This window comes from Lathyrus oleraceus, chromosome 5 (assembly GCF_024323335.1).
Source record: "Lathyrus oleraceus cultivar Zhongwan6 chromosome 5, CAAS_Psat_ZW6_1.0, whole genome shotgun sequence".
Taxonomy (NCBI): domain Eukaryota; kingdom Viridiplantae; phylum Streptophyta; class Magnoliopsida; order Fabales; family Fabaceae; genus Lathyrus; species Lathyrus oleraceus.
The window spans coordinates 575,170,125-575,186,629 of NC_066583.1; the positions used below are offsets into that span (position 1 = coordinate 575,170,125).

At 40.3% G+C, this 16,505-nt stretch overlaps 1 protein-coding gene across 1 annotated transcript; it reads right to left on the reverse strand.

The window, feature by feature from the left end:
- Positions 1–10,267: 10,267 nt before the first annotated feature.
- LOC127082160 (uncharacterized) lies at positions 10,268–12,054 on the reverse strand. Its single transcript, XM_051022385.1, has 2 exons — positions 11,363–12,054; positions 10,268–10,352 (listed from the first exon to the last, which is right to left on the reverse strand). Exons 1-2 carry the CDS (start codon positions 12,052–12,054, stop codon positions 10,268–10,270), a joined length of 777 nt encoding a protein of 258 aa, XP_050878342.1.
- Between the last annotated feature and the right edge of the window lie 4,451 nt (positions 12,055–16,505).

The window sequence follows — 16,505 nt, forward strand, 5'->3', positions numbered from 1 at the left end:
CATGAGATAGAATTGGAGGAAGATGAGCCTCAGAAGAAGATCAAGTCTGTAGTATTAAAGTCCAGATCTGAAAGGCGCAAGTCTGACAGAAACAAAGCCTTCCAGGCCGAAACAGAAGACGCTGATGACTCTGAACAGGAAGATTCTGACGATGAGGAAGAATTATCCCTTTTGACCAGAAGAGTAAAACAACTCTGGAGAAAGAGGAATAATAACTTCAGGAGACCATGACCCAGAGGGGACCCGATCAGAATCAACCTCAAAAGGTAAAACTAACAAAGATGTTACTTGTTATGAATGTAAAGAAACAAGTCACTACAGAAACTAATGTCCCAAGTTAAAGAAAGACAATTCCAGAAAAGAGAACTTCAAGAAAAATTCCCTCAAAACCAAAAAGGGACTGATGGCTACCTGGGATGACAGCGAATCTGACTCATCAGAATCTGACTCTGATGAACAGGCTAATGTGGCACTCATGGCTACTACATCCAAGAACACTTCAAATGAATAATCTGAATCAGAAGAGGTATTTTCTGAACTCTCTCGATCTGACCTAGAATCATGTCTGTCTGAAACTCTCAGCTCATATCAGAAACTAAAACAAAAATTTAAAGTTATAACAGGCGTTCTTGAAGAAACATTAGAAGAATGTGGCAAACTTGAGATAACAATTTTAGAACTAAAAGATGAAAACAGAACTTTGACATTAAAAAGAGATGCAACAAAAAAAATTGCTCAAAACTTGAAGAAGCGTTATCTCAAGCTCCACAAACTTCAAACACAATAATTTATAAATATGAAAAATCTTTTCAAAAGTTTCTGAAAAATGGGATAGGGAGGAGCATAATGGCATCCATGATTTATGGAGTAAGTCAGAACAATAGAAGAGGAATTGGGTATGATCCTAGTGAAGATAAAACTTCTACTAATGACCAACCTAAATCTCCATTTTCATATCACTATACACATACACAAGAGCAACAATTTAATAATGCTAGAAAACCCAAAGTGTTAAGAAGCTCTGGGAAAACTAATCACAAAGGACCCAAAAGACTCTGGGTACCAAAGGATAAGATTGTTTATGTTGCAGATATCCTATGCAGCAGAGTTAAAACACCAGTCATGGTACCTAGACTCTGGATGCTCGCGACACATGACGGGAAGAAAGTCTATGTTCCAAAGCCTGGAACTTAAAGATGCTAGATTCGTAGGCTTCAGAGGAGATCAGAAAGGAAGGATCAGAGGCTCCGGAACTATTGGTAATGGTACTCTTCCCTCTATATCTGATGTGTTATATGTAGAAGGATTAATGCATAATCTGTTATCAATAAGTCAATTAAGTGATAACGGATATGATGTAATCTTTAATCAAAAAACATGTAAAGCCATAGATCAAAATAATGGTTCTGTCCTATTCACTGGCAAGAGGAAAAACAATATCTATAAAATAAATCTGTCTGATTTAAAAGAACAAAATGTGAAATGTCTGATGTTTGTTCACGAAGAGCAATGAGTATGGCATAGACGCTTGGGCCACATTAGCATGAGAAAATTATCTCAGCTAAATAAACTCGAGTTAGTCAGAGGCCTACCTAAGCTGAAGTTTTCTTCAAATGCTCTGTGTGAATCATGTCAGAAAGGAAATTTTTCAAAAACATCTTTCAAAAAGAAAAATATTGTTTCTACCTCTAAGCCTCTGGAACTTCTTCACATTGATTTATTTGGTCCTGTGAAAACAGCATCAGTCAATGGAAAGAAGTATGGACTAGTCATTGTTGATGATTTCAGTCGTTGGACATGGGTAAAATTCTTAAAGCACAAGAGTGAGTCTCACTCTGTATTCACTAGCTTCTGTTCCAAAGTGCAAAACGAATTTGACTCTAAAATCATCAGAGTCAGAAGTGATCATGGTGGGGAATTTGAAAATAAATTTTTTGAGGAATTATTTGATTCTAATGGAATATCCCATGATTTCTCCTGCCCTAGAACTCCACAACAAAATGGAGTTGTAGAGAGGAAGAATAGGACACTCCAAGAGATGGTCAGAACCATGATCAATGAAACAAATGTGGCTAAGCACTTTTGGGCCGAAGCTGTAAATACAGCGTGTTACATTCAGAATAGAATCTCCATAAGACCTATTCTGGAGAAGACTCCCTATGAACTGTGTAAAGGAAGAAAACCAAACATTTCTTATTTTCATCCTTTTGGATGTTCCTGTTTTATTTTAAATACTAAAGAACATCTGAACAAGTTTGATTCCAAAGCACAAAAAGGTATTATGTTAGGATACTCAGAACGCTCTAAAGGCTACAGAGTATACAATACAGAAACCAAAATTATGAAAGAATCAATTCATGTCAGATTTGATGATAAGCTTGACCCTGAAAAGTCAAAGCTAGTTGAGAAACTTGCAGATCTTGAGATCACTCTTGCAGGTTCTGACGAGAAGATTAAAGCTCCAGAAGCAACTGCCATTCAAACTTCAAAAGGAACTAACTCCCCAGTAATCCCAAAGAAAGTTAAAAGTCGCCTCAACATATCTGAAGAGTTGATTCTGGGAAATAAGGACGAACCTATCCGTACTAGGTCTACCTTCAAGACTCCTGAAGAAACTCCTCTGGGACTAGTATCTCTGATCGAGCCCACTTCCTGTGATGAGGCACTTCAAGATAGCGATTGGGTTCTAGCCATGCAAGAAGAGCTAGATCATTTCACAAAGAACGACGTTTGGGATCTTGTTCCTAAGCCCAGAGGCACTCATATTATCGGAACCAGATGGGTGTTCAGAAACAAGCTGAATGAGAAAGGAGAAGTTGTCAGAAACAAAGCTTGACTGGTGGCTCAAGGTTACAGACAACAAGAAGGCATTGACTACAATGAAACCTTTTCCCTAGTTGCTAGGTTAGAATCTATTCACTTACTTGTATCATTCGCTATAAATCATTCTATCAAATTGTATCAAATGGATGTCAAGAGCGCATTCCTTAATGGTTATATATCAGAAGAAGTGTATGTCAACCAACCTCCAAGTTTTGAAAACTCAAATTATCCAGAACATGTTTTTAAACTTAAGAAATATTTATATGGACTTAAACAAGCTCCCAGAGCTTGGTATGAAATATTAAGTAATTTTCTTCTGGAACATGATTTTATCAGAGGAAAAGTTGACTCCACACTCTTTTGTAAAAACATTAATAATGATCTCATGATATGCCAGATATATGTTGATGATATCATTTTTGGTTCAGCTAACGCCTTTGTATGTCAAGAATTCTCTGAGCTAATGCAGGCAGAATTTGAAATGAGCTTAATGCAAGAACTGAAGTTCTTTCTAGGAATTCAAATTAATCAAACTTCAAAAGTCACGTACGTTCATCAAAGTAAATACATAAAAGACATTCTGAATAAATTTGAAATGGCTGAATGCAAACCTGCAAAGACACCCATGCATCCAACCTGCATTCTTGAAAAAGAAGAAGTCAATCAAAATGTTTGTCAGAAGCTCTATCGTGGTATGATAGGCTCCCTTCTCTATCTGACTGCTACTCGTCCTGATATTCTATTTAGTGTTTGTCTCTATGCCAGATTTCAATCAGACCCTAGAGAATCTCACTTAACAACAGTTAAGAGAATTCTCAAATATCTGAAAGGAACTCCTAACCTGGGCCTGATGTATGAGAAAACATCAGAGTATAGACTATCTAGTTTTTGTGATGCAGATTACGCAGGAGACAGAATGGAACGAAAAAGCACATCTGGAAATTGTCAGCTATTGGGAAAGAATCTGATATCCTGGGCCAGCAAAAGACAATCAACCGTAGCCTTGTCTACTTCAGAAGCGGAATATATCTCAGCATCTCTGTGCACTACTCAGATGCTCTAGATGAAGAATCAATTAGAGGATCTGCAAATCTTTGAGAGTAACATCCATATCTTCTGTGATAATACTGCTGCCACTTGTTTAAGCAAGAATCCTATTTTACATTCCAGAGCTAAGCACATAGAAATAAAACATCATTTTATCAGAGACTATGTTCAGAAAGGGGTAGTAACATTGAAATTCATTGATACAGATCATCAATGGGCTGACATCTTTAATAAACCCTTAGCTGAAGATAGATTCCTCTTTATCTTAAAGAATCTGAACATTCAAAATTGTCCTGAATAAAATGTGTCTCTGAGTTTGTAAAATGAGATTCTGATGTAAACACAATGGATTCTGCCTCTGACTCTGATACTCCTACCAAGTTAGAAGTTATCTGAGTTAGAAATCTCCAGGAGCCAATCCTTTGGTATTCCTGAAGATCAGATAAAGCAAACACGTGGAGTACCTTGCGTCTAACCTTGGAACTTCTAGACAGCTGTCTAGCAGTAATCAAGGAACAGTCTCTTGAGATCTCCTCGAGCAGTGTACTGACTATTGGGATTAGACATCATTTATGAGCTGTAATCATTTTCCCTCTAAACGTGCTAACTTGGTTTTTGTACTAAACTCTGTTTTGTGTGTCGTTTTGCATGCGCCCTAATTTGGGTATTTAAACACCTCAATTCACACATTGCACACTTTTCACTCTCACGCACTCTAAAACCTCTGCAAGCTCAGCTCTCTCAAGGCATTTCTGCAACATTCTTCATCTTCATCCCAGCTATCAACAACATTCATGGATGCTCAACAACAATCTGTTTACAACTTCTCTCAACAAATGGATTCAAGCGAACACGCTCCAAGTTCAAGCAACCCAAACCCAACGGTTACCGGTGTAGTCTCAACTCCCATCTACAAAGAACCACACATCCTTGATCGTGAGCCTCACATCAATCTAGCAACACCATTTGAGAAACTGGAGGTGTTATGTGAATCCTTGGTGGATTTTGACAACATGCGAAGAAATGGCATTGACCTCACTGAAGAACTCAGAAATCAAGGCTGGGGAAACTACTTCAAACGTCTATATGATCCAGTTTACACAAATCTAGTGAAGGAATTCTGGAGATTCGCTGATGCTGATGATCACTTCATTGTCTCCTATGTTCTGGGAGTCAAAATGGTGATAACTGAGAAGTCCATTGCTGCTCTTCTGGGCATGGAAAAAGATGGAGGCAGAAGAATCTACAACATTAATCCTAGGGCAAAATACATGTCCCATGAGATTAACCCAACAATCTTCAAGCAGAATGCTGAAGGCAACCTCTCCAAGAATAAGGAGCTGCATCAGAACCTCCGTGTCTGGCTGAAGATCATTCTGGGTACCATCCATCATCGCCCAGCTTCAAACTCCTCAGACTACATCAACACAGACCAGAAGTGCATTCTGTACTGCATCCACAAGGGTCTGAAGCTCTGCCTTCCAGCACTTCTTTTCAAGTATCTCAGAGATTCTGTATGAGATACAAGAAACAACATGAAGCCCAGAAACTACATTCCTCTAGGAAGGCTAATCTCTGACATTCATATTGAAAGCCGCCTTGTGGACCACCTGTTAAAGCTCAAACTCATGGACGGCGTAATGATTGACACTGGAAAACCTCTCAACGCCAAAAATCTGAAGAGCATGGGGATTCTGGATCAAGTCAAATTCAAACCTACTCTGGACACCTCCTGGGAAGCTCTCAAAGATCAGAGGAAGATCCCCAATGGACTCTATCTGTTCTCAAAGGAAGACCCCCGAGAAGTAATCTTTTATTATCTAGATGATCTGAAGAAAGAAGGAGTGGATATCTCAGACTTCAACATCAACCAGTTACCAGTTAAGCCTCCAAACTTCATGAAGCGTCCACGAGGACCCTCTGAAAAGGCGAAGCAAGCGAAGAAGGCAAGACTAGGAGAATCCTCCAGAACAAGACCTCTAGCACCTCTGCATGGGCCTTCTGATAAGTCTGTTTCTCTTGCTCCCTCTGTACAAACACATAATATTGCTTCTTCTTTCCCTCAACCCACTCCTATCTATACAAATTCAGAAACCCCTCCTTCAACCACCAGAACATCTCATCAACCATCCTAGAAATTTAACCTTGCCACCACCACCTTACCTCTTTCTAACGCAGAAATGCTAAATGAAACCACCTATTCATCTTCTTCTCCAGAATCACCTCCCTACTACAACGTTTCATCAGACACAGAACACTCTGACCCCTCATCTCCCATTTTGGCCCAACTTCAAGCTCAGACTCTGGCCTCACAACAGCCAACACAAACCACACCTGAACCTGAAGTCACTTCACCACCCGCAGAACAACCAAACCCAACACCATCTGACCTTCAACCTTCTGAACCAAATAACTCTGACACACACCCACCAAATACATCCGCTGAACCACAAACTCCCACTCTCAACCTAAGCCCTCCCACTTCTCCACCTCCACCCTCTGAATCAGAAAACACCCTGCCAACCCTAGAGGAAGCAATAATGCTGTTTGCAGGAACCTCAGTTGACAAGGTCAAGTCTCTGACCATCAACTCTGGCATCAGTGATGATCCTTCAACTGTTAGGACACACTGGAACAGAGTTATTGGCTGGATGACCTCTGAAGCCTTCAAACTGAAGAGCCTCTCTGAGCAAGTCAGAAACGACTTCATCAGAGACGCTGAAGTAAGACTACAAGAGCACCTAGCCAGAGAAGCTGAGGAGCTAGCCCTAAAGGAAGCTGAAGAGAAAGCCAAACAAGAGGAAATGCAACGGATTAAGGAAGCTGAAGCCAAAGCTCTAGCTGCTGCTGCTGAAGCTGAAGCTAAAGCCGTTGCTAAAGCTGAAGCTCGTCGTGCTGAAGAATCTGCAAACAGGGTAGAACCAGATGCTCTGACTCAGGGGGAGTCTTCCACCTTTGTCCCTCTGGTTCTCAAGACACTTGAAGATCTTCAGAAGGAGCAGAAAGAAGTCTGAGCCAGATTGGATCAACAGGATTCAGTTAATGTCAATATTCAGAATCTGCTGACCCAACTGCTTCAGAGGATGCCTCCACCTCCAAACCCTTAGGCACCTAGGATTCCTTTTGATTGTTGATTTGCTTGTTGCTTTCTGTTGCTTGTGTTTTCTATTTGAATATATATATATATATATATATATATATATATATATATATATATATATATATATATATATATATATATATATATATATATATATATATATATATATATATGTCTTTCCTTTATTTATCTAAGTCTTTTTGATTCTGACAAAAAGGGGGAGAACTAAAAACAGCTCTGATGAAAACATATCTAAATCCTTTCAGTACTCTGCAAACATTATTTTAACTGGTTCTAATCCTTTTTGACTTAGAAATTTGCAGAAGAGTATCTAGAAACATCATATCATGGAAGCTCCGGTAAGAACTTCTGAACTCCCAGACTTATCTCAGGGGGAGCTCACGTCTATTTGATCTAAATATTCTTATCTCTAAATGTTTCATCTCTTAATTAAGATTTTTTTGTCATCATCAAAAAGGGGGAGATTGTAAAAACAAAATGTGTTCTACAATATAATTCCAGGATTTTGATGATAACAAAGGATGAAACCAAAAATGGCACCCTAATGAAAATTCTCTAAGTGTGCAGGACTCTGAACAACAACAAAGGAATCTGATCATTTTATCAGATACAAACTCTGATCAGAAACAAAGTACTAGAAGATCAGAAGCATCTGAAGAAGAAGTGCGCTCTAGAAGTTCTGATTCTGAGCAAAACAAGACAGTAGAAAGAACCAGAAGCTCTAAACTACCACTGGACTTAGTTCTGATGATCTAGAAGATCGGTACTCTTAGAAGCTCTGATGTAACCTCAACGCAATCTCCTTCTAACACAGAAACTCCGAGATAACAAAGACTCTGATGAAGCTTCTCCAAATCCAGAAAGAGTAACAGAAATAATTTCTTCAAATGGAAAGAAAGTATTTTTAGAAAGAAGTTATTCAGGGAGACAAATTGGTTATGGCAAGAAACACAGAAGTAATGACATTGAATGCTCATCAAAGGCCAATATTCTGTCATCACTCCAACGGTCCTTTCACCGCTATATAAAGGACAGCCTACGTTAGTGAGAGATACACAACAACGCACAGAAAATTCTTTACACTCTCTCTTAATTTTCACGAGTTGTTGCTCATACGTGAAAACACTTGCTTGTTTATTCTGCTGTAATATTTGCTTACTCTTAGAAGCACTCTCGATTACAAATCTACTTTTTGCTAAATTGCTTTTGTTCCTCAAGTGACTCTGCGTAGTCTGTATACTTGGGAGGACTAAGAGGTCACTCTCTCAGACGTTTGGTTGTATTAATATTTCAAGATTAGTGGATTAAGTCCTTTTTGGAGGAGAAATCACCTTGGCTGGATGGACTGGAGTAGCTTTGTGTTATAAGCGAACCAGTATAAAATTCTGTGTGTTCTTACTTTTGTAAAAGCTTTTAATTTCTAAAACAATTCAAACCCCCTTTCTTGTTTCTCTCACCTTCAAGGGAATGATACGTTAATTGAATCTAAGACTCTCCGAGGATACTAGAGCAGTATCTCAAAAGAAAATGGAATGAGACTCTTCATATTGATGAAGCAGCATCTCAAACAGCAAAATGAGATTCTCTGTATTGAATCAAAGCAACATCTTATACGATAGAATTAAGATATTCTGAACAAGGGAATGATACCTTAATTGAATCTAAGAATCTTAGAGGATACTAGAGCAGTGTCTCAAAAGAAAATAGGAATGAGATTCTTCATTTTGATGAAGCATCATCTCAAACAGACAACTGAGATTCTCCTTATAAATGAAGGAGTATCTTAGATGTCTGTCTGTTGGGAAAATATTTTAGAAAAGAATCCTTTTGGAGGAGATTTACTAGAAAGGCTCTGTAGGGGAGAAAGCTCATAAGAGACTTTTTATGGTAACCTCTGCATGGGGAGCAATGATAGCAAAGACGTTAGGGAATATCACTATCAACTATAAAGTTGAAGAATGACTAGCTGAGAAATAATTCCACAAGCATATGCAGGGTAATAACTCCATTGAATTAAAGGAGGAAATTCTGGGATACATGTGAATGACCTTGGATCCTAATATTTATGTTTGATGTATGATGTTCCACTTTGGATGGAAGCACCATGTATGAAATTATGCATGCGGTGTACGCAAACGCCGGGGATATTTAGCTGTGCACATAGGAATGCAAATCGTATAAGGCTATGTATATGTATGCCGATGATTGGTATGATTATTTCTTGGTGAATTTTCCTATTTTGGTAGGAAGAGGATGTATGTAATTGATGCACACGGTGCATGTGATGTATGTGGGCATGCAAATGGGTAATTGGGGTATGCCCTGGTTAGGGCGTTTTGCTTTGGTAATGATGCAGACAGTTGGCCTTTTGTTATAATCAAGATTTGATGCCCCACTGGGTGATTTTTGGAATATATTTGGGTTGCCCCAAGCCACTAAAGGGTTCAGACTTTCCACCACGCGATGCTTCAACCATAATTTATTAATATCTTTGCTGGAAATGTATTAGAGACTTGTCGGGGTTTGGCTATACCATGAGTATATTTATGAGAGGCGTTGATTAGTAATTAGAACGAACATAGGTGTCTGCAAACGATCTTACACCTCCATGAAACAAGAATAAACTTGGAGGCTATGAGATTTATCCTTTTACTATTTCAAAAGAAATTTTATCACTTCGTTCAAATGCGTGTTTTATTTTCTCCAAAATCTTTAAGAGTGATGTTTATCAAAAATAAAGGTGCTTTGCAAACAAACAAATAAAATATAAAATGATTTGGGCACAACTTTTGACGAGAAAATTTCTCTTTTATTGATTTGACCCTTGAATGGATGATTGTACATAAAGATGCAATTCCTTAATGAGGTAATTGTTGTGCATAGAAACAAAATGGCAATAAAATTGAGTTCCCATTGAGTTTCCACACTGCTATGATCCTTATGTCTTTGATAGTCCGAGCACCTCGCTTTTGAAAAAGTTAGGTAGATTGATTCTTTATCTTCGAGGGATATGCTAGATGCCTGAAAGTATAGTTCTTTGCCTTGGAATTTATCCATAACTTTTGCCTGGATCACCCTTTCGGGTTTTCGATCCACCAGGATACCCATTTTTGCCTGAGTCGCCCTTTCGGGTTTTCAACTCAGCGGGTCAATTTTTTTTTATCCCTAATTTTTGCCTGGATTGCCCTTTCGGGTTTTTGATCCACCGGGATAGCCATTTTTGCCTAAATCGCCCTTTCAGGTTTTCGACTTAGCGGCTTTTATTATTCCACTTTTTTAGGCAAAGTACTTTTTAACAGCATCAACATTGGTGGGAAGCGGCAATTCATCACTGTCCATAGTTGCTAGGATTAGAGCGCCTCTGGAAAAGGCTCTAACCACCACAAATAGACCTTCATAATTCGGTGTCCATTTTCCCCTGGAATCCTTGTGAATGGGCAAGATTTTCTTCAGCACCAAATCTCCCTCTTGAAACACCCTAGGACGGACTTTTTTGTCAAATGCCCTTTTAAGACGTCTCTGATAGAGTTGACCGTGACACAACGCTTTCAAACGTTTCTCCTCAATAAGGTTGAGCTCATCGAACCTTGATTAAACCCATTCTGCCCCATCTAACTTAGCCTCCATCAAGACCCTCATTGAGGGATCTCCACTTCTATAGGGAGGACTACTTCCATGCCATATACCAAGGAATAAGGGGTTGCCCCTGTTGAAGTTCATACTGATGTACGATAACCGTGTAACGCGAAAGGCAACATCTCATGCCAATCTTTGTACGTGACTAACCTCTTCTGGATGATTTTCTTGATATTTTTGTTCGCAACTTCAACAACCCCATTCATTTTGGGCCGATATGGTGATTAGTTATGATGTTCAATCTTGAATGTTGCGCATAGTTCCTCCATGGTCTTGTTGTTGAGATTGGGCCCGTTATTAGTGATGATTTTGTTGGGAATCTCGTATCGACATATGATATTGTTTATTAAGAAACGGGCGACTAAGTGCTTCATGACATTCGCATAAGATGCGGCTTCAACCCATTTGGTGAAATAGTCTATGGCCACCAAGATAAATCTATGTCCATTAGACGCTTTGGGTTCTATCATCGCGATCATGTCGATGCCCCACATAGAGAACGACCAAGGTGATGCTATAACATTCAGCAGGGTAGGCGGTACATGTACTTTTTCAGCATAGATTTGACATTTGTAACATGCTCTGGTGTAATGATAACAGTCGGCTTCCATCGTTAACCAGTAGTAACCAACCCTTAGGATCTTCTTCGCCATTGCATGCCCACTTGCATGTGTGCCGAATGATCCTTCGCGTATGTCCTTCATAAGCTGATTAGCTTCATGTTTGTCCACACACCTCAACAAAACCATGTCACAATTTCGCTTGTACAATACATCCCCTATCAAGAAGAACTTTGACGCCAACCTCCGTATAGTCCTTTTATTAAGGTTGGAAGCCTCTGCCGGGTATTCTTGTTTCTCCAGATACTGTTTGATGTCAAAGAACCAGGGTTTATCATCCGACTCTTCTGCTGTTGTCAGGCAATGCACAGGTTCATCAAAACACCTCATTTCAATGTTAGGCTGATGGTTAGGCCATATTAACTTGTACATGGAAGCCAAGGTTGCCAAAGCATCTGCCATATGATTCTCTTCTCGAGGAATATGAAAGAAAGTGATTTTGTCAAACTTTGGGAGTAACTTCAACACGAAATCCTGGTATGGAATCAGGTTAGCATGTCTTATTTCCCAATCACCTCTGATCTGATGTATCACTAGAGCAGAGTCCCCGAATACCTCTAGTACCTTGATCTTCAACTCAATAGCTTCTTCCAGCCCCAATATGCAGGCTTCGTACTCAGCCATGTTATTTGTGCAGGTAAAACAGAGTTTTGTAGTGAATGGTAGATGGAAATTCTTGGGAGACATCAGCACTTCCCCAATTCCATGACCTATTGCATTTGAAGCGTCGTCGAACATGAGAGTCCAACCTTCATTTGGCTCAGGTCTTCCCTCTAGTTCGGAGGCTTCAGCATCCTTAACAACCATGATGTATTCATCTGGGAAGTCAAATTTCAAAGGTTGGTAATCCTCTAACGGTTGGTGAGCAAGATGGTCTGCTAGTACGCTTCCTTTGATGGCCTTTTGCGTAACATATTGAATATCGTATTCTGATAACAACATCTACCATCAGGAAATTCTACCAGTAAGAGCCGATTTCTCGAATATGTACTTGATAGGATCCATTTTAGATACCAACCAAGTTGTATGAGTCAGCATGTACTGCCTATGACGCTTAGCAGCCCACGCGAGTGCACAATAAGTCTTTTTGAGTAATGAATATTTGATCTTGCAATCATTAAACTTCTTGCTCAGATAATATATGGCATGCTCATTTCTACCAGTCTCATCTTGCTGTCCTAATACACAACCCATGGACTCGTCGGGTACTGTTAAGTACATGATGAGAGGTCTTCGTTCTGTAGGGGGCATTAGAATTGATGGCTCTTGTAAGTACCCTTTGACTTTGTCAAAGGCTATTTGGCAGTCATCATTCCACTTCACGCTTTGATTCTTCCTTAGAAGCTTGAATATTGGTTTGCATGTGGCAGTAAGGTGAAAGATGAACCTGGTGATGTAATTCAGTCTTCCCAAGAACCCACGAACTTCCTTCTCAGTCCTCGGTGCAGGCATGTTCTGAATGGCTCGGACCTTGTCAGGATCCACTTTAATTCCCTTTTGGCTTATAATAAAGCCTAAAAGCTTCTCAGATCAAACCCCAAATGTGCATTTGTTAGGTTAAGTCTCAACCTAAACTTCCTTAACCGAGCAAACAGTTTCTCCAGGTTAGTGATGTGCTCTTCTTCTGTTTGAGATTTGGCAATCATATCGTTAACATACACCTCAATCTCTTTATGAATCATGTCATGAAAGAGAGTCACCATAGCACGTCGATATGTTGCCCCAACGTTCTTTAAACCAAATGGCATCACCTTGTAACAGAAGGTGCCCTAAGGGGTGACGAACATGGTTTTCTCCATGTCCTCGGGAACCATTTTAATTTGGTTATACCCAGAGAAGCCATCCATGAAGGAAAATACGGAGAACTGAGTTGTGTTATCCACTAATACATCAATGTGAGGTAATGGGAAATCGTCTTTGGGACTAGCTCTGTTTAGGTCTCGGTAGTCGACGCACATGCAAACTTTCCCATCTTTCTTTGGTATCAGTACAATGTTGGCAACCCATTGTGGGTACTTAGCGACCTCCAGGAAAGCGGCGTCAAACTGCTTTTTCACCTCTTCTCTAATCTTGAGAGCCATATCTGGCTGAGTTCTTCTTAGCTTTTGTTTGACGGCAAAACATCCTTCCTTGAGGGGAAGCTTGTGGGTCACGATGTCAATGTCTAACACGGGAATATCTTGGTATGACCAAGCAAACACATCAGTGTACTCATGGAGGAGTTCTATCAATCTTGTCTTCACTGCATCTTGAAGAGCGGCGCCTACCCTTACTTCTCTCATGTCTTCCTCTGTCCCAAGGTTGATAACTTCGACGTCCTCCTGGTGTGGTTGGATGACCTTCTATTCTTGTTTGAGTAATCTGGCCAACTCTTCAGGGAGTTAACAATCTTCCCCCACTTCTTCATCGACTTGGTAAATTGGACAGTCAAAATCATGCCAGACCCTAGCAGTGTCGTTATCAATGGTCTCGGAGGTGTCTCTGTGTGTTATGATTTATGCAGTTTATTTAGAAAGTGCGTGCATAAGAATTAATGCCATTTTTATTGTAACACAAAATTAAAGGAAAGGAACAAAAATTTGAATGCAAATCGCCATTTTATTAATGATATTCAAAAACTTCTGAAAGATAAAGGAGGCCCTACAACACGCCACTGTGCCTTGGGCAGAGCACAAGGTTTTGTTCAAAATAATAAAATTACTTTTGAAAAAATTAGGGAATTTCCACGGCCTTCTAGTTCTTCAGTTCTTCGTCGGGCGCGGCCTGGCGTATCCAATTAGACACCCCCTCTTCACGAGCTTCCTCATTGATCATTGCCACCTGATTGCCAAAGATGCGGCCAACACTGGTGAACGTTTCTTCTACAGAAGGAATCTTCTCTTTATTATGTTGGCTACCGACTTCATTCAATGATGGTTCATACCCTAAACCAAACTTGTCCCGCTTCTCTCGTACTTCCACTACCTTGCCCCAGTCTTGAGCATTCTCACTCTCCATAACAGCCTTTGCTCCTTGCCATGAGGCCATAGATGGTCCTGATTTTGGTGTCTCAGACGTCTGCTGAACGACCATTACACTTACCACCTCTAAGGATTGGAATGGTGTCTCGATGATTTCGCCATCCACTTCGATATATTGGAAAGACGTTAAGTGGCTAACCAGGATATCCTCCTCTCATCCAATCACAATCATCTTGTCATTCGTGATGAATTTTAAATTCTGATGTAAAGTGGAAGTGACTGCGCCTGCAGAATGAATCCATGGTCTCCCAAGTAAACAACTATATCCGGGATGTATGTCCATGACCTGTAATGTAATAGTGAAAATAGTTGGGCCTATCTTAATCGGTAGGTCAACCTCCCTTATCACTGCTCGTCTTGAGCCATCAAACGCTTTTACGATCAGAGTGTTGGGTTTCATATTCATTCCTTCCATTGGTAGTTTTACCAAAGTAGTTTTTGGCATGACATTCAGCGAGGAACCCGTGTTTACTAATACTCTTGATAGTATAGTGTCTATGCATCTTAAGGAGATGTGTAGAGCTTTGTTATGGTTCTTTCCCTCGACCGAAAGCTCGTCATCGTTAAACCCCCCAAAACTTCTGGTGGTTACACAAGCTATCACATCGTTAAATTGTTCCATCGTTATGTCTTTTGTGATATGTGCAGCGCTTAACACTTTCATCAACGAGTTTCTATGTGCTTCTGAGTTGAGCAACAAAGATAACATGGAGATCTTCAAAGGGGTTTGATTCAATTGGTTCACTACTTTGTAATCACTCTTCTTGATTATCCTTAGAAATTCCTCGGCCTCTTCACGAGTGACTACAGCTTTAGGAGACAGATGCATTTCTTGCATTTCTTGCATTTCTTGATTAGGGATGGGGATTTGGACAGGAGTAGCAATTTCCTTCCCTTTAGTTTTTGCAGAAGCATCAACATCCCTCGGCGCGAACACTCGGCCACTACGCGTCATTCCAGCTGGTCCCACAATTGAGGTGACATTTGGTTCATTGATTACCAAAGGTCGGTCTTCCTGCCCTTGCTTAAAAGCTTTGGGCTGATATATCCAAGGTACCACCTTCTCGTCCTCATATGCGAAGGGTGCTGGAAATTCTATCACCAACGGGTTTATCGGGATTTCCATATTAACTGCATCATACGGGATGTCAACCACCACTACTTCCTCCTCATTCTCGCCTTTGACACGACGCTCGATCTGTAGCTCGCTTTGATCCAACATTCATTGGATAAAAATCTTCAACTCTTTATCCTCTTCTTCACCCATCAGCTCCACCGGGATTAGACCACTCTTCAGTAGTTGTTTGCCTATCATGGCGATAGGAGTTTGAATTTCTTCAACTTTAAGAATCAATTCACCTTGATCACTCTCCTCAATGGCACTGACTGAAGCACCTCCATGTGTTGACATGGGATTGGTGTTCACGTTCGGGCGTCTTGGAGTGAAGGTGACAACCTTAGGTTCAATCAGGTCTTGTACCCGATTCTGAAATGCAAAACAATTCTCCAAGGTATGTCCGTGCGCTCCCATATGAAACTCACAGTGGGTGTTAGCATCATATCCGGGTGAATATGGAAAAATAGTCGGTTTTAGTTCCCTTAACGTCAAAAGTCCCTTCTTTTGCAAGTACGGGAATATTTGGTTATAAGGCACTGGTAAAGGGTCAAGTTGCCTTCTCGGGGGCCTTGGCTTGAATTGCCTTGGTGGAGCGGTATTCTGTTGTTGATGATGTTGTTGATGTTGTTGTTGATACACTTGTTGTTGCTGTATTGATTGTTGGTAGGGTATGGGTACTACTGCGGCGACTTGGCCATATGAAGCTTGTTGCTTCCCCTTGTAGCCTCTGGATACATCGTTCATATCACCTTCTCTTTTCTTCTGGAAGCCTCCAGAATACTTTTTCGGTGCACTGGGGGCTGCCACAGCTCCTTGGATCTTTCCATCCCTTAACCATTTTTCTATGTGATCTCCGATTGTCACTAGATGCACAAAGTCGGACGCTGCACTACTCACCAATCTATCAAAGAAAGGGTTCTTCAGTGTGTCCATAAATATTCCAATCATTTCTTTTTTCGACAAAGGTGGCTCTACCTGAGCAGCCAACTCTCTCCATCGTTGGGCGTATTCTTTAAGTGACTCCTTTTCATCCATGGCCATCCCTTGTAACTGCATTCGATCGGGCGCCATATCTAAGTTATATTTGTATTGACGAAGAAAAGCGTCAGCCAAGTCTTCCC

Coding starts and splice junctions, on each gene's coding strand:
- LOC127082160 (XM_051022385.1), bottom strand. CDS start 12,054: ATGGTTGTTAAGGATGCTGAAGCCTCCGAACTAGAGGGAAGACCTGAG. Junction 10,353..11,362: donor TGTGACATGGTTTTGTTGAG/GTGTGTGGACAA, acceptor AGCCTTTTCCAG/AGGCGCTCTAATCCTAGCAA.